This window comes from Vulpes lagopus, chromosome 11 (assembly GCF_018345385.1).
Source record: "Vulpes lagopus strain Blue_001 chromosome 11, ASM1834538v1, whole genome shotgun sequence".
Lineage (NCBI taxonomy): Eukaryota > Metazoa > Chordata > Mammalia > Carnivora > Canidae > Vulpes > Vulpes lagopus.
This window is the reverse complement of record NC_054834.1, coordinates 16,006,795-16,025,642: the sequence shown is the minus strand read 5'-3', so window position 1 is coordinate 16,025,642 and position 18,848 is coordinate 16,006,795. Positions and strand designations below refer to the sequence as shown.

General features: G+C 41.2%; 1 protein-coding gene across 3 annotated transcripts in view; it reads right to left on the bottom strand.

Moving 5' to 3' along the window:
* The window catches only part of ORC5 (origin recognition complex subunit 5), a 79,604-nt gene extending 76,895 nt beyond the window's left edge, over positions 1-2,709 (bottom strand). For all 3 annotated transcript variants that reach the window (XM_041723059.1, XM_041723061.1, XM_041723060.1), the window contains exon 1: positions 2,542-2,709. In XM_041723059.1, the coding sequence (XP_041578993.1) occupies positions 2,542-2,613 (72 nt within the window). In that variant the 5' untranslated portion in view covers positions 2,614-2,709. The remainder of the gene's footprint in view (positions 1-2,541) is intronic.
* Between the last annotated feature and the right edge of the window lie 16,139 nt (positions 2,710-18,848).

Below are 18,848 nucleotides of genomic sequence, written 5' to 3'. Positions count from 1 at the left end.
ATGCATACTATATTTACCCTGGCCTGAATGTACACATTTCGTCAAATAAAACAATGATAAAATCTATGTATATTTCAAACACTGATTCCCAAGAAACTCTTGCTATGTGTTAAGAGTCAGTTGTCTACTGAAAAGTAAAGATTGTCGAATGCCCTTCTATTGAACTCATTAATACTATAAATATGTTTCATTCATTTATTAGACACTCATCAATGCTGAAAACCATGATGCACTGAAGAGTACAAATATCTGTTAAGGACAAAATCTGCTCTGAAAGAGTTCATAGCTTAGTGGGATGCACTCACTTTAAAAAATAATTAAAAGAAAACTGGATGATGCAATTCCCACAGGAAAGCAGAGTCTCTATCATCATGATCTACCACTGCAACAATAATCATTTACTTATTGTTATTATTTACATATTTACTCTATATTTAATATTATTTTTTATTAAACATTTATTACATTCTAGCCACTAAGTTACACATTTCCTCTTGCAAGACAAATTAGGGCCTAAGATTTATACAGGAGAAAATTTTCTTTCTTTCTTTCTTTTTTTTTTTTTAAAGATTTATTTATTTATTTATGATAGAGAGAGAGAGAGAGCGGCAGAGACACAGGAGAAGGGAGAAGTAGGCTCCATGCCGGGAGCCCGACTCAGGACTCGATCCCGGGACTCCAGGATCGTGCCCCGGCCAAAGGCAGGTGCCAAACCGCTCTGCCACCCAGGGATCCCCTACAGGAGAAAATTTTCTAATAGCATGTGCCAAAGCAGTCCCAAAAGAGACTTAAGATGGATCTTTAAGTATATGAATCCTTTATGTTAATACCTAACAATGCTGTAAATCAACTGGCTCAAAAATGCTATCCCAAGAATTAAATGTATGCTTGTTGAGCATCTGTTATCCAAATACTATAGTTCACCTTTAAAGAGAAGGTCAAGACATACTGCAGGAAGTTTTTCCAAGCTACACTAAACACTCCTTTTCTGAAATCCTGCCACATTAGTCTGCATCCACTGTTTGTTGCTTAGTGATATTCCATCTTACAACATTACCTAGAATTGTATTGAACTCTTGCCTGTTACTCAATCTTTCACCCTCCTAAATCCCCTTAACAAACTCTAATTAGCCAGTATCTGGAAGGTGCCTAACACAGAGAAGATGCTCAGTAAATATCTGTTGAGCAAAAAAATGAATCTGCTTAGAAATAAGAACCGGGTTTTTTTGTTTGTTTTTTTAAAGTTTTTGCATCTCCAACATGCACCAAACCTTGATGAAAAGCGATGATAATGATTGTTAAACGTGATCTGCTGTAAAAGCAAAAGGTCGGGACCCTTTATGTTATCAACACTAAACCAATACTAGTCATCTCTATTTGACAATATGCTTTTCCTGGAGGACGGCTCCCAGAGTTACCTAGTTTTATCATCTCCAAGGAAGGAATGCACAGACTGTAACCAAGAAAATATTTCTGCGATGGTATGGATGGCTCTATCTGGAAGCATTAAAACTAGAACACTAGAGATGCAGTCCTTATCCTCTTATTTCCCTAAGCATTGTGCGCTTTTGGAAGAAGGGTGGTACTTTTTCTTTCACTACTTCACAGACTCAGACTCCCATCCAACATTTTTTGCTGGATTCAAGTGCCATAAGTAGTTAAGAAAGCAAACCAAAAGATGGGTGGGGAGGAGGGAGGAGAATGAGCCTAAACCATCAATTATTCCCCTCACACATAAAACCCAAGTCTGACGAACTAAGGAATGAGGCTGAAGCAAAAGACTCCTCAAAGGCCACCAGAATATAATCAAAAAGAGATGGAAGTTTTTAATTGGTGAATGCTACCTCCTAAGGAAAGGACTCCCTAAGCTGTGCTCATTCAAACACACTTCATCACTTCTCCCGGGCTCCACCTGAACTGCTGGTCAAGGATTTTAGTCGAGGGGGCGCCCGAGGGGGGGGGGGGGCGGGGGGCGGGGCTCACTGGCTGAGCGTCCGCCCTCAGCCCTCAGCTCGGGTCGTGATCCGGGGTCCTGGGATGGAGCCCGCAAGGCTTCTGCCATTCTGGAAAAGCCGCTGAAGTCGTTAACCTGAAGCCTGCTCTGCCCCCGCCCCCCGAGGCCTCAAAACCACCACCTCATCACCTAGTCCCTCAACGAAACGTGCGAGCGAGCGGACGCGTGAAGAGAACGACGCCCCTGCGAACACACCTGTTCGGAGCACCTGGCAGCGGCGACGCCGCGCTAACATCACCTCAGCAGCGTGGCGTGTGGGAACGCAGCCGGCCCGGGCCACCGTCCTGAGGGGCCGGCCGCCCCTGCTGCGCCGGGTCGTCTTTTTTTTTTTTTTTTTTCCAAAAGGGCTTCATCAGAAGTTACTTTGGGTGCGGGAGTGGGGCCGACCTACAACAACCCCTTTCTCGAGGCAAAACCACCAACCGACCGACGGAGTACCGCCCCCTCCTGACACCAACACGGAGACGGAAAATTCAGAGGAGCGCGTCGCAGGATGTGGAAGAGAAAAGCCAGCCCGGCCACAGTACCTCTCCAAACAGGGCCTGCAGGGTGGACACCTGAGGCTCGCGACAAAGCACCATGTTTTCCAAGTGAGGCATCCCGGCGGGTACGGGACGGCGCCACCGCCAGGCCGCAGGACCGCGTCGCCCCTCACTCAGCGCTCCCGCCGGAAACCAGACTTACGGGGCTGTGGGCGGGGCCGGCGTGCCCGTGCGTCGGCGTGACGGCAGCGCGCACGCGCGGCGTCGCCCCGCCCCCCCCCCCCCCCCCCCCGAGGCCGAGGAGGCGGGCTGTCGGTTATCCGGCGCCTCAGGTGCCGCTTTTCGCCGCCCGACGGCGGGTAGACCAGGCGGGGGTGCTGTCGCCGACCGAAGAACAGCTGGCCGGAGCCCCTGGGTTTGGTTTTCTTGCCTGCGGAAACTTGGGGTCCCAGGAGCTTTCATCGTGGAGCACCACCGAGGAAGAGGAGGCCGGCGAGCGGCTGCGGCCCTCTCCTTCCGGGGCCTGCAAGGCCGGCTGAGAAAAGCCGTGGTCTGGATGGCCGCCACGAGGGGGTGGCAGTCGGGGCTCCCCGGTGCGAGGAAGAGCTGAATCCCTGGTCTCCGCGCAAGCCTGAACCACGTCCGGAAATGCCTCTCCCTCCGAAGGGATGAAGTTCTAAGGGGAAGGCGTTGGCCAGGCGCCGGGGATGACAGTAATGCCGCCCTTAGCGTAAGGCCTTCCGTGGATTTATTCGAGGAACACCTGCTGGAAAGAAGCCAGGCCCTGGAAGATTCTGTAAAACAGATACAGAAGTAGGGGATGCCTGGGGGGCTCAGCGGTTGAGCGCCGCCTGCAGCCCGGACGTGATCCTGGAGACACGGGTTCGAGTCCCGCGTCGGGCTCCCTGCGTGGAGCCTGCTTCTCCCTCTGCCTGGGTCTCTGCCTCTCTCTCTCTCTCTCTCTCTTTCATAAATAAATAAATAAAATCTTAAAAAAAAAAAAAAACAAAACAACAAACCAGACCCTGGAAGATTCTGTAAAAAAGATACAGAAGTAAAGAGAAATGTGTGTGAAAAGAAAGAACTTGGGGTCCTAAAACAAGAGCAGAGAGACCTCCGTGAAGACGTTGAACCATTCATTTTGAACCTCAACTTCCTTATCGTAAAATAACGATGATAATAGCTGGGGTATTGCTAGGAGTAAAAAGGTCATATACTTAGTGTCTGGTACATAGAATTAATTGTGCATATGATGGTCCGAATCGTGGTCTAAAGGATCTTCAGTTACTTATTCTTTGGTTTTTAACTAAATGTTTTGTTTATCAAACAGAGATGTTTTAGTCCTGAAATACGGAGTTTCAATACCATTGTGAAAGTCTAATGTACATGGTGATGTACTGGCATCCCAGGATTAGTTTAGGGACGCCTGGGTGGCTCAGTGGTTGAGCGTGTGTCTTCAGCCCAGGGCGTGACCCCGGGTCCCGGGATCGAGTCCCACGTCGGGCCCCCCTGCAGGGAGCCTGCTTCTCCCTCTGCCTGTGTCTCTGCCTCTCTCTGCGTGTCTCTGATGAATAAATAAATCTTTTAAATTGTTGAAAAAGTAATCTGGAAGGAAGAAAATCTCAAGTAATGATTGTGGAACTTAGCCATGCCATCAAATAAACGAGATAAACCCAAATGTAGATGGAAAACAATATTTTGGCATAGCAATAATCTAGTTTTATGTAAATTGTCATCCCGCTACTCTGATCCTTCTCATTTCCCATTCCACCAGATTCCTCAACGAGTACACGACCCTGTAGAACATGCTCTGCTCCCCACCTCACCTCTTCGCTCACCTCATCTGCTCACTCTCCTTCACCCATATTGGCATCTTTGCTTTCTCTGGAACAGGCTAGGCATGTTCCAGCTTTTTGTGATTCTGAGCTTGCTGTTCCTCCAAGACCATTTGCTCAACCTTATTCATGTGGCTCACTTCTCAACTCAAATCTATGCTCAAATGTCACCTTACTAAAGGGGCCTGTTTTGACCCCTTAAGTCTCTGCTGTCCCACACTCCCCCCCTTTTTTTCTTTATTTTTATTCACTGTACTTATTAAATACGTATTTTACTTTTTAATTGTCTCTTACACTAAAATTAAAATGTAAGGTCTCTGAGGAGCTTAAATAACCTAAAAAAGTTCCTAGTGCAGAGTAGATACTCAATTGTTGAGGGGCTCCTGGGTGGCTCCATTGGTTAAGTGTCTGCCTTCGGCTCAGGTCATGATCTTGGGGTCTTGGGATGGAGCCCTGTGCTGGCTGGGCTCCCCACTCAACCAGGAGTCTGCTTGTCCCTCTCCCTCTGCTCCTCCCCAGGCTTATACTCTGTCTCTAAAATAAAATAATAATATAATATAATATAAAATTCTCCCCCTTCACCTCAGATGTGCTGTCTCTCAAAAAAAAAATACATAATTATTGAATTAATTAGTGACTTATTCTAAATAACCAGCATGAGTTCTAGTACACAGTAATGTTTAATCACATTTGCTTTATGAAATGAACTATTAAGGAAAAAATCTAAAGTAACACACCAAAAAAAAATAAAGTAAAACACCAAAAAAAGCCCCAAATGTCCTAGTTTTAGTTGCAAAAATGTTTTCTGTGCCTCGAAATTTAGCATCCCATTTTTACTCAATAGTCTGATTATAGTAGTTGTAGCCACTTTGGAGACTACCCTGAGCTCAAAAGAAAGTAGAAATGGTCCATAAAATAAACAAGCATATAAATAAATAAAATTGGGTTAATATCTAGGCAGTTTATTCTGAAATGAAACTACCCTTAGGTCCTTGGGCCATTTACTGTTGAAGTTTGAATGTAAAGGACCAACATGGTCATTAGAAATTGGATAATAAAAGGGGCACCTGGGTGGCTCAGTGGTTGAGCATCTGCCTTTGGCTCAGGTCATGATCCCAGAGTCCTGAGATCAAGTCCCACACAAGCTCCCCACAGTGAGCCTGCCTCTCTCTCTCTCTGTGTCTCTCATGAATAAATACATAATGAAATTAAATTATTTTTTTTTTAAAAAGGGCTGCCTGGCTGGCTCAGTTGAAAGAGCATGCAACTCTTGATCTCAGGGGGTCGTTAGTTTGAGCACCTGGTTGATTATACAGATGACTAAAGAGAAAGAAATGGGGTAATATATCCTCAGTACCACATAATGCTCTTGTGAAAGTCCCTCCAGGTACATGAGGATATTGCTTATGGTATTTGAAAATACACCAAATATTGACTTTTTTTCCAAAATAAATATATTTTAATAATATGTAAATAAATACTAATTAAATAATAGGTAACTATTATTGAAAACAGTGCCATACTTAGGCAGATTGCTGTATTTTATGTACCTTCTCTAACCTTAACTTATTCTATGTCTCATTAGTTCAATCTAAGTATGATGTCCATTTTTTCAGCTCCTTCCAGTTACCGCTCATGATAGGTAGAATAATGGCCTCCCAAAGATAGCCATAACCTAATTCCAGGATCTATGAATATGTTAGATTACACGGCAAAGGGGAATTAAGGTTGCAGGTGGAAGGAAGGTTATCAGCTAGCCTTGACATGGGGCGATTAAACTGTATTATCCACATGGGCCAATGACAAGAGTCATTATTAGTGGAAGAGGTAAGCAGAAGGAGAGCCAGAGAGGTGGCAGTGTGAGAGAGACTGTGGTTGATGTTGCTGGCTTGGAAATGGAGGCTGGAGGGTTGGGTCATGACCCCAAGAATACAGCCAGCCTCTAGAAGCTGCAAAGGGGGAAGAAAATGGATTCTCGCCCAGAGCTTCCAGAAAGAAACGCAGCCCTGCTGAAGCCTTGATGATAGCCCAGTGAGACTCATTTCAGATCCCTCATCTCCAGAATTATAAAAAAAAAAAAATTGTGTTATTTTAAGCCACTAAGTGTGTGGTAATTTGTTATAATGACAAAAGAAAACTTAATGGACCACTCGTTACGTTAGAGTTCATCCTGACCTTTCTGCTGGCTTAAAATATATAGACACGGCACTCTTAGTACTCATATTGGTTAGTCTTCCTAGTGATCATGTTTGAAAGTAATTTAGGGATATTAAAATGGTTAAAAAGGACACCTGTCTCTACTCATGGATTTCAAGGGTGAGGATCATAACAACAAGGGACCTTGAAGTATTATAACTTTTTCATTGCATCAAATTATAAAACAACCCTATTAAAATTACATCAAAACTTGGAATTCCAAAACTGGTGGAAATTCAAGAAAAAGATGTCAAACCCACTACTATTGCAGGAGATTTCAACTGAATGTCTCTAAACACTGTTAGATCAACCAGACAAAAAATAGTAAGGATATAGGAGGTTTTAAAAACATAATTAACAACCTGGATTTACCAGACATACATAAAACCATTGCTTTTTATGATATCCTTTTTTTTTTTTTTAAGATTTTATTTATAGGCAGAGGGAGAAGCAGGTTCCCTAGTGGGAGCCCGATGTGGGACTCGATCCCAGGACCCCGGGATGATGACCTGAGCCAGAGGCAGACACTCAGCCACTGAGCCAGCCACTCAGGTATCCCTTTTTTCAAAATTCTTATTCCACCCTCAACCCTTGAGCTTTCCTGTGGACTTGCAGTTCAGAGGTGGTCTCTCTCCACATTCTAGACACTTCCCCCAGAGACAGAATGCTACTTTTTTTACTCACTACTTGCCTGTCTGATCAGAGGGTTAGGGAGTTTTCTCTTCTGTCCTGTCCTGCTGTGGTCTTGGGCTGGCCCTGGAATTTAGGAGTGGATTTTTTCTCAGTAAACCTGTCCTTCTCTCCATAGCAGCTAAACTCTGCAGTGTTGGGGGGAATCTTATTGTGAGAGTATTCCCTGCTTTGACCCTAGGAACAGAGGGTGTTTTCCATTAACCCATCTCCCCGCTGTGGTTTTAGCTTTTCATGTGTACTCTGTAGGTAAGAGGGTTAGTTGCTTTTCTTCTGAAGGCTTAAGACTTTTATTTTATACAGAACAAGAGCCAGGCAGGATTTTGTTCATTTCCCAATTTCCACATTTCTAATTCTCTCATTTCTCATGTCCTCTATCTTGTACCTCTGAGGGACGTTCTCTCCTGCTGTCTCCTCCTTGATCTTTCTTGTGAGCATCCAGTGGAGGTCCATGGAGATGAGCCTGTGAGTGTAAGCTCCCTCTGTGTCTGTGGCTTTATTTTAGCCACCAAATCATTAAAAATTTTAGCTGAATATTATTACCTGCTTGTATGGCACCTACCTTCTTTCCTACCTCCTATTTTACTACAGGTGTACAGGTGAGCCCATCTTTCCTTAGATTTCATGCTACTTCGTTTCCCTGTGACCTTAGCTCTTCTTTAACTCCTATGGGTTAAAGAAAAATTGTTAGTTTGTCCACCTTTTCTTGTTAGAGTGGGAGTAATGCTCTTTCCAGATTTTTACAATCTGGATTATAGTGGAACTCAACTAGTTATTTCTTATTTTTCTTTATTTATTTTAAAGATTTTATTTATTTGACAAAGAGCACAAGCAAGGGGAGCAGCAGGCAGAGGGAGAGGGAGAAGCAGGCTCCCCACTGAGCAAGGAGCCCAATGCAGGGCTTGATCCCAGGGGATTGTGACCTGAGCTGCAGGCAGATGTTTAACCGACTGAGCCACCCAGGGACACCTCAACCAGTTATTTTTTAAATCCAAGCTCACACATGTTCTCATTTCCTTTTTTCCTTGTTGTGCCTTTGGTTCAAACCTTTCATCTGAAAGCATTTTCATCATTGACTTAAGCTGTATCTTATAGGAAACCAAACCTAAGACATCTGCATCTTTTAAGTCCAAGCTCCAGTGCCATGAAACTCCCCAATTTTCTCAGCAAAAACTTTCCAATCTCTCAAGTCTCATAGGATTTATTACTTTACACTTACAGCACCTGAAATTCTCAGCCTTGTATTATGGATATTTGTGCTTGACGGTTTCTGGGGCACCAGTGGGATTAAAATACTCCAATTCATTTATTTATTCCTTCATTCATTAATCTAGCATTTAAGTGGACTGCCATGCTGGAGTGCCAGGGATGCAGTATGACCAAGAGAGACATTGTACTCTGTCCTTGTGAAACTTACAATCCAGAGGGGAAGACAAGGAAGACATAATTAAAAGCTTATTAGAAGCCCTACAAATCCCAAATCTCAGTAAAAAAATAATAGACTACTACAATGCCTATAGAATAAATGAGTGAATATAGAATAAATATATGAATAATAACCTTCTTCACAATTTTCTCCTCTTTTCTTTGTATTACATTTAGCCTAAAATGTAAAGTTTCCTATGACCCCTCGCACATTATTTGAGAATTTCACTGAATATAGCCCCAGGAAATATTTTTCACAGAGTTTCTTCTTTGATAAGTGATCAAAAAGTAGCTCTTCCCAATGTTGGGTTCTCATAACAGGACCACAGTTTTCAGTGCACCTTACCCTCTGAGAGCAACTAATATGTATTAGAAATCTTTTTAAATATTCCATTGAATGGGACAAGTATTTTGAAATTCAGCTCAATTCAAATTTATTTCAATGAGATAATTTTTAAAATTATATCACAAAAGAAAAAGTAATAAAAATATGTAATGAAACTATATTTAAAGTAATTTATGTAGTGAAATATAAGAAAATCCAATATCAGAGTGCGATTAAATCAATATTAAGTAGAAAAAGCAAGTCAGTTAACTTTTCAACTGCAATAGCCAGATCCATTATTTTTACATTATATCTTTTTAAATTTTCAGTACTGCATTTCTAAGGACAGTTTATTGGACGGCTAATTGAACACTTCTTAAATGACATTATCTTCCCTTTAGTGAATTTTCATGACTACATTCTTACTCAAAAGATAAATAATAAAGCATAGGCTCCAGTGTTACACAGATGAGTTAGTGTCTTGGCTCCTATGCTTCTTTTTTTTTTTTTAAAGATTTTATTTATTTATTCATGATAGACATAAAGAGAGAGGCAGAGGGAGAAGCAGGCTCCATGCCGGGAGCCCGACACAGGACTCCAGGATTGCACCCCCGGCCGAAGGCAGGCACTAAACCGCTGAGCCACCCAGGGATCCCCGGCTCCTACACTTCTTAAATGTGACCTTAGGCATATTACTTTTCTAAGCCTTGATTCCTCATCTATAATGTGGGGGGAAATAAAAAATACTACTTCAGGAGGCTGACATCTCTATCTCCAGGGAGAGATGATGCCCACTCACATTGAACCTCCTCAGCAGGCTGACTGTCCTTTGTGAGAATGCAAGCACTATAAAAGAAGGCAGGGATTTTGCTGGTTTTATCCAATACTGTAACTCCAGATCCTGGGATAGTGACCAGCCTGTATAAGGTGATCAGTTAATGTCAAGTAAATGTATGATATGTTTATCAGAGTACCCAGCACATGACAAATACCCAATAAATATCATTATGGTTGTAATTATTTTGTTGAATAATTAACCTGACCAAAACCAAACTTTTAATTCTTACCATGTTGCTCCAATAGTCATTCCATCTCTGTAAATTGGCACTACATTTTTCCACTGGCTTAGGCCAAAAAGTTGGAAGCCATATTTATTTCCTTTTTTTAAAAATAAAATCCATCATAAACCCTGGCTCTGTCTTCAAATTACTGTTGTGAAATACTTTTTCATGGGTCTCTCACATTTCTGCATATCTTGTGAACAAGCCACTGACTGCCCTTTTCTCAAGACTATCTCTTCTAAGAAGTTTGTCTAGCTTTGGAAAATAGAGATATTGCAACTTTCTCTGGAGCAAGAGGACAGGCAAACTTTCTGCCCAGTATAGTAAAGATAACACATCTCTCAGGGGCCAAAAAAATAAAAAATAAAAAATAAAAAATAAAAAATAGGCATGTTACTGCCTATTATAAAAGATTCAGGTTCCCCAAACTCAGGGTTCCCTCTCATGTAACAAAACCCACCATGTGTGCAGATGTTGTCTGGTCTTTGTTGTGTTGTTTTTCAGGAACTAATGTTTGGGCAATTCACACAGAAATGCTAATATGGGGCATAGAATTAAAAGTGTGTGTCATAGAAGTCTTTCTAGAGAAAATAGTATCTGATGTGAATACTGAAATGTAAGTAGAAGTTAGGTAAATAAGAAGAATGTGTAAAGGTTCAATGTGCAAAAGAGCATGAAAACAAAGTTTCAGATGTCTTGGCAGAACCAGAGTAGAGGGAAAGAAATGGAAGAAGAAGACTAAGGAGACAAAGTCAAAAAATTTGGAGAGGTAAGAGTATCCTGGGCACTAAGGGTCTTAAATGCCATAACATGGAGCTTAGACATGATCTTGAAGATTTGGGGGAGCCACTGAAGGATTTTAAGCATGGATATTTGCACCTTGGAAAGATCACAGTGGCAGCAGTATTGAGAACATTGAAACAAGCAGGAATGAAAACAGAGAGATCTTTTAAATATCTGATTTAGTAAATTGGTTTAGAATGTTTAAGGAATTTAAGCAGGAAAGAGCAGAAGCAGAGCCAGATTAAGGACTCAAATCTTGCAAACATTATGACATTTTCAAGTCTCCCCATGCATATTTCAAATAAAAACTATATTAATCCATAAAAATATTTGTAAAGAAATTCAATTATGTCCTGAATTATGTTGGATATATTTTTTTCATATAGCAAATGTTAAAATTCCTTCCAAATTTTGTCTTGATTTTTTGTTTGTTTTTGATTCCTGAGGTTTTAGAGAAGTTATTTAATAAATATCAGGTAAGGGCAGCCCCCGTGGCCCAGCGGTTTAGCACTGCCTTCAGCCCGGGGTGTGATCCTAGAGACCCAGGATCGAGTCCCACATTGGGCTCCCTGCACGGAACCTCTCTCTCTCTCTCTCTCTCTCTCTCTCTCTCTCTCTCTCTCTCCCTCTCTGTCATGAATAAATAAATAAAATCTTTTAAATAAATAAATAAATAAATAAATAAATAAATAAATATCAGGTAAGACTTCCTCCTGTTTGTCATGGTGTCAATAAGACTCAGAACATTAAATGATAAAAATCAGTCAAAGGGGTTTTTTTAAGTAATTTTAATTTCTTTAATATTTTTATTAATAATATCAGCTCTTATCTATGTGCTCGTTTCTCAGTTCTCTATTGGTGAGGTTTCTTTTTTGGAACTGTCCCATAATTCTAATGAATGCCTCTCCTATCACTGGGGTGGCTGATAAAATGATATCTATTTACAGGTAAACATTGCAGACATGATCTTATCACTGCTTCCCAGGGGAGTGGGGGGTGGGATGCAAATTGAGTGCCTCTCTTTTTTATATCTGAGATGTTTGACAGTTACGATGTCTAAATACAACTTTTCCTTTCTTATTTGGGACACTCAGAAGTGGGCTTCCTCTATTGTCTGTTAAAAATATTACTAAGGAACAAATATATAAAAATTCTCATGACTGAGCAAGATAAGAAGATTCTGAAAAACATCTAATATTTTAGTGTCTTTCTCTTGTATAACACATCAATTATTTCTTGGGAACAAGATAGGGAAGGTACTGGTCTTCCAGGCCCATTTATGAAGTTCATTTTTTTCTTAGGTTAGTGTAGAATTCTTACATGACAAATAGTCAAGAGTCTTGGCCCACAAGGTAGGTGTTTGAGGATTTCCTGGGACCCCATATTCTGCTAGTGCCCTAGTCATGCAGTGAAGCCATCTGTTAGATAATCTGACAGCAGGAAGGGAAATGAAGATAAACAGGTTTGAGAGCTATTCAGACAGTAGAATTGACAGACTTATTTGATTAAGGAGAGAAAGTAGAGAAGAATGGCTGCTAGGATCCTGAATAGAGGTGGTGACCATCCCTAAAATGAGAAATACTGGGCAGAGCAGTTTTGGAAGGACAGGGAAGATGAGTTCTGTCGGGGCAAGCAGAGTTTGAGGATCCTGGAAGATATCCAAATAGTGATGCCCAATTGGCTGCATGGTTCTGGAACTTAGGAAAGCCACTGGAGCTAAACAGATTTGAGATTCCCTAACACTTAAATGGTTGTTAAATTCATGTAAAAATTTATGTCCCTCAGGGTCCCTGGGTGAGCACAGGCTGTTAGGCATCTGACTTAGTTTCAGCTGGGGTCAAGATCTCAGGACATGAGGTCGAGCCCACCTCTGGCTCTGTGCTCAGCGCAGAGTCTGATGAAGACTCTCTCCCTCTCCCTCTGCCCCTTGCCCCTGAGTATGGGTGCGAGCACACACTCTCTCGCACTCAAATGTATAAATAAATCTTTAAAAAACAAAAAGTGGGGCACCTGGGTGGCTCAGTGGTTCAGCATCTGCCTTTGGCTCAGGTCATGATCCCAGTCTCCTGGGATCCAGTCCTGCATCAGGCTTCCTGCAGAGAGCCTGCTTCTCCCTCTGCCTATCTCTCTGCCTCTCTCTGTATGTCTCTCATGAATAAATAATTTTTTTTAATTTTTTATTTATTTATGATAGTCACAGAGAGAGAGAGAGAGGCACAGGCAGAGGAAGAAGCAGGCTCCATGCACCGGGAGCCTGATGTGGGATTCGATCCCGGGTCTCCAGGATCGCGCCCTGGGCCAAAGGCAGGCGCCAAACCGCTGCGCCACCCAGGGATCCCGAATAAATAAATTTTTTAAAAATGAAGTCACTCAAGGAGAGTGGATAGAATGAGAAAGATAAAAGAAAGTGAATATGGAAATCTGAAAAATGTCAACATTCAGAAGTGGCAAAAGAATAGATTAAGAGAAGACAGCCAGAGAGAGAACAGGAAAATTAGGAGTGAGGAAAGATGTGTCATAAAACTAAGAAAGTTCCAAGAAAAGGGATGATCAGCAATGTCAAATGCTGCAGAGGACAAATGAAATGTATATCGGGATCATATAAAAAAAAATGGTGTTCTATAAATGGTCTTTTTCTTTAAACGATATTGCAAACATTTTTTTCATTTCAGTGACTATAGATCTGCATTATAATTTTAAATAGCTACAACGTAGCTGCTACATAGAATTCAATTGTATGGGTGCATCATAATTTATTTAACCAATCATCAACTGAACCTCAAAATTATTTATTTTTGCTTTTATAAAAATTTCTGTGAATATCTTTGTATATAGACCGTGACATGTGTTCAAATATGTCCTTCGGTTAAAATCCTAGAATTGGAATTATTAGGTCAAAATGTCTGTAGATTTTGAAGATTTTTGATATATTTTTGATATATACTTACCAAATTGCCTTCTGGTAATTTGGTCCATTTAGCTAAACCTGAGACTTCTGAATTAAGCCAGGGAGTGACTGGGAGAGAGAAGGGGTGGTCACCAGTAATGCCAGTAATGCCACCTGATTCTGGGCAAAAGGAAATGGACATGCTTTCTAGAGAAAAGCATCTATTGTCAGGGTCTCCATGGATTGAAACCTGCCAACCCCAGCCCCTACTATAAAATTGCTGGACTGACCAAAGAGGAGGAGGCAGGCATGCTCTCCACGTTCTCGAACAGTATGGGCAGAAGCAGAGGAACATTCTCTCAGCCTGAGGCTGTACCATCTGGAGAGATCATGCCAAATGAGGAAAATCCCTCAATTGAGCAGGATTGTCAAGTAGAGTGATGTGCTTCTGGCTCTGGGCCGAAGTCTTTGGGTTTTGCAGGCAGCTGCAGCTGTAGGGTAGAGAAAGAGAAGCCAGAGGACTGGTGGAAAAACCCTGGTCCGATCCACACTTCCCAGGCTGGGCAAATGGGAAAGAGAAAAGTTAATGCAGTTTTTAGAGAAAGAAAACCTCTTGGAGGGTCAATGAGGAGGGAAGAAAGATAATGCATGAGGAGGCCCTGGGGATGGGGAAATTAGATTCCTTTTAGAGATCCAAGCCCTTGTCCTTGCTTTCCAAACCCGCACCCTTGCAGTCTCTGAAGACGAGGGGGACTCACCAGGCTGTTCCCCATCCCTACAGGTCTGGTGCAGGTTCTACTAACCTGGTCCTTCCAGAACCAGACAGTCACTACTCTGGTTGGTTCTGTTGGGACTAGACTTGGAGCTTGGTCATCCACGCCCTCCCATCCCCACTCTGGGTTGCTGATGCTCACAGAAGGGAGGACCCCACGTACCAGGTTTAGTCGTGGGGCTTTTGGCTAAACCAGGAGAGCTCATCACGTCTCCTTGTTAGGGTTAGGGTTAGGGTTAGGATTAGGGTTAGGGTTAGGGTTAGCTTTCAGAATGGAGGCCCAGCCCAACCGGAATGAGTCCGAAATGGGCGGGAGGGGGTCAGATATTAAGGGAGCAGTCTCTACCCTTGGCAGGAGCCCTTGGTGGGGGAAAGAGGACCTCCGCACACCGCGGGAGGGATGATTCAGACACAGGTGGCTCCCCGCAGCTCTGCAGCTACTCTTCTCTGCCTCTAGATGTCGCCCTTAGAGTCCGAATAACAAATCGTGGCTCCCTGAGAGCACAACCCTCCAAGAAAAGATTTCTAAATCTACCTTTACTACCCCTCAGGCAGGATGACAAACCCTAATTAGAACTTACACACATCCCACCCTAAAACTGTGGGCTGTGGAGGTGGAAGTGGGGGCACATAAATGCCATCTCTTTCCCTATGTCAGAGATGTGAGGAGAAGGGAGTTTGGGGCTGGAATTATGGTACAACAATTGAATTACCTGAAAAAGAATCCATCTCTCTGTGGCCTGGACAAGGAACTAGCTAGGTAGCTACCTCATACCACCCGAGAAGAGGGGCTGTATTGTCTTATTGGCCCCAAGACCTTCAAGGTGCTGGGCAGCGAGGTTCTCAGAAAGCCCCTTGTGAACAGCTAATATCTGATTCAGGATTACCTAGAAACCAAGTAGTTTGCAGTTGCCCCATTGAGAAATGTATTCTCCTGCTGCCCACTAAAAAGGGAGCAGAGAGGAGGCGGGTGTCTCTTTGCTGCAACTTGGTTATGTGGCCCACAGTAGCACAGATTTCAATGGGGTGCAGGAGGAATTAGGGCATTGAGGTCTTTGCTTGATGCCTTTGGCTTTTGAGTTTTCCCCAATAAAGCATATTCCTTACCACGTCATGTGATATTGCAGAATTTACCTTTATCCACCTCACCACACTGCAGAAAAGTGAAAACAAACAGAAGATCATAAAGATAGCCCAAGAGAAAAGTCAGATACCCAGCAGGAAACCACGAATAGACTGATCGTAGATTCCTAGTTAACAACAAAGACCAGGGAAGGAAGACCATAGACAAAGAGCTGAGAGAAAATACCTGTCTCAAGTTGTGTCCCCAGAAAACCTCCTGTCAAGAATCGGAACCAAAGGGGCACCTAGGTGACTCAGGTTGTGATCCCGGGATCCTGGGATGGAATTCCGTACCAGGCTCCCGGTAGGAAGCCTGCTTTTCTCTCTGCCTATGTCTCTGCCCTTCTCTCTGTGTTTCACGTGAATGAATAAATAAATAAAACCTTAAAAAAAAGAATGGGAGCCAAATAAATGAATGAATCTGTTTTGGTAAATAGACACTTAGAGAATTTGTCATCAACAGATATATACTTAAGTTCATGTAATTCAGTATATATATATATATGTATGTATGTGTGTGTGTGTGTGTGTATGTGTATACACATACACTATATCCCATTCTGTTTAATTCTGCATAATATTTTACTGTCTGAAGATAGCATAATTTTTTTAAATTCCATTCGTTTATAATTTGGTGGTTTTGTTGTTACCACTGTTATTTTAGTGTCCCAATAGATAGTCCCATATATATCTCTGACAATTTGTGTGATCATTTCTATAGGGTAGATTCTGAGAAACAGATCAAAGACTACATGTAACTTTAATTTTGATAAAGTCAAATTAATCTCCAATCCACAGCCCAATAAATGAGAATGTCTGTTTCCCTGCAACTTCCTCAACACCAGGAATTAAAATCTTTTGGATTTTTCCAGTTTGACTTAAAAAATGAGTTTGAAATGTATCGTTTTAAATTTCATTACCTTGACTTAATAAAAGTATCTTCTTATTTTATTGGCTGTTTACTTTTGCAAATTGGCTATATATCTCCTCTTCTTGTTTTTATTAGCTTTTAGTCTGGTTTAAGTTGATTTTTTAAGTTTTAATGGGGGGCATATGATCAATATACAATAAATTGTACATATTTAAAGTGATTTAAATGTGCAACTTGAGAAATGTTGGCATAGCATGTACTTGTGAAAATATCACCACAATGATTAATATCTCTGTCACCGCAAAAAGTTTCCTCATGTTTCTTTATAATTCCATCCTCCCGCCCTTCCACCCCACTTCAGCCCCAGGCAAACATAATCCACTTTCTGTCCCTATACATAAGTTTACAATTTCTAGAATTTTATATAAAGGAGATAATGCAGTATGTAGTCTCTTTTTTGTTTGGCTTTTTTCATTCAGCATAATTACTTTGAGACTCATCCATGTTGGTGCCCAAAGCTCATTCTGTATTTTAAATATGAATACTTTGTTATATATAATGAAGATGTTCTAATTTCTCTAAGATGTTCTTAAAGTTCTGCTTATATTTAATTGTGGATTATTGTACTTTATAATCGGACTCTTATGTTTGGATTCACAATTAAAAGGTCTCCCCCATCCCACAATTATAAAAACACTGAAGAATCTTCTAGCACCTATTTTCTGGAATTGAATTAAATTTACAGATTAACTCGAGAAAGAATTGAAACCTTTATAATATTGACTCTTATTATCCAGGAACATGTGTTTCTCCATTTCTCCATATCTTCCTTTATGTTTCTCAGTAGGGTTTTATAGGTTTTTTTTTTTTTTGAAGTTTTATTTATTTAAGTAATCTCCACATCCAACAGAGGGCTTAAACTCACAACCCCGAGATCAATACTCACATGCTCTTCCGACTAAGCCAGCCAAGTGTCCCTATAGTTTTTAAATATAAACTTGTTCTTTTCTTTTGACCTTACTCATAACAATTACTATTTGGGGTTATTGTGAATATTTTCCCTTATATTTCTCTTACCAGTTTTCTAACCAGATTAAAATGTACATTCTTATTGTTGCTCTGAATCTTCTAGGTTTATATAATTTCATGTCATCAATATAGTCCCCACTTTGCACAGTTCCAATGCAATATCCAATTTCAGGTACCATGATTTAGTTATATAGCACCAGTTCCCCAACAACGTGATTCAAATCTCAGTTACCAGGGTTTATTGGCTCTGAGTAATGGCATATAGAACTCAGTCTGCAAATCAGTGCAGACATAACAGATGAGCATCATGATCAGTGACCAATCACATCACTTCCTTCAAAATCTGTCCCTGATTGGTCACCTTGCACTTGTTCTTAAGTTCAAACACGGAATGGTAAACATGTAGTTTTGCTGCCTCCTTTTGCTGTCTCCTGGTGATAGATTCATATGACATTTTACAAAAATGAATATTAAAAAGAGGGAAATTGTCACCAAAGGTAAAAGTGCAGCAAAGGAAAAAAAAGTGATAGTGTTGGAAGAGAAATTTGAGTCATTGCACAAATGGATTTATAGAAGTTACAGGTGACTGTGGGTAAGTTGCCAGTGTCGCCATTCAAGAAATTCTAGGCACATAGCCAAAGGAACTTTGTGAAGGTGAACTTATTGACATAAATAAGGTTAGTAGTTGTAATGAAAAGAATGAAAAAGAAATGACACCAACAAAAATCTTCACCTTAAAGGAATGCTCAGAAATATTTCACAACATTGAAAGCACAAAGGACAAAAGTCAAAAATGTTTAAGCCAGTAATAAACAGTATAAGAATGTAATTTAGAAATTATTTGCCAAACAACAGTAGCAATAAAATAAGGTTTTAACAGTAAATCTAAGAAAATAATCAAGACTTTTAAGAAACCATGAGCTTATAGCCATCAGAAAGGACAAATCCCCACCATGTGCTTCAGTGTGTCTGGAACTGGAGGATGTTATGCTGAGTGAAATAAGTCAATCGGAGAAGGACCATCATCATACGGTTTCACTCATATGTGGAATATAAGAAGTAGTGAAAGGGACTATAAGGGAAAGTAGGGAAACTGAGTGGGGGAAAATTAGAGAGGGAGACAAACCATGAGAGACTCCTAACTCTGGGAAACAAACAAAGGAATGCAGAAGGGGAGGAGGATGGGGGGAGGTGGTGACAGGCACTAAGGAGGGCACTTGATGGGATGAGCACTGGGTGTTGTACTATATGTTGGCAAATTGAATTTAAATAAGAAGTTTTTTAAAAAAAGAAACCATGAGCTTAGCCCTCTAAAAATATATACCTGTATGAAAACTTTGAGCTACTTGGTCCTGC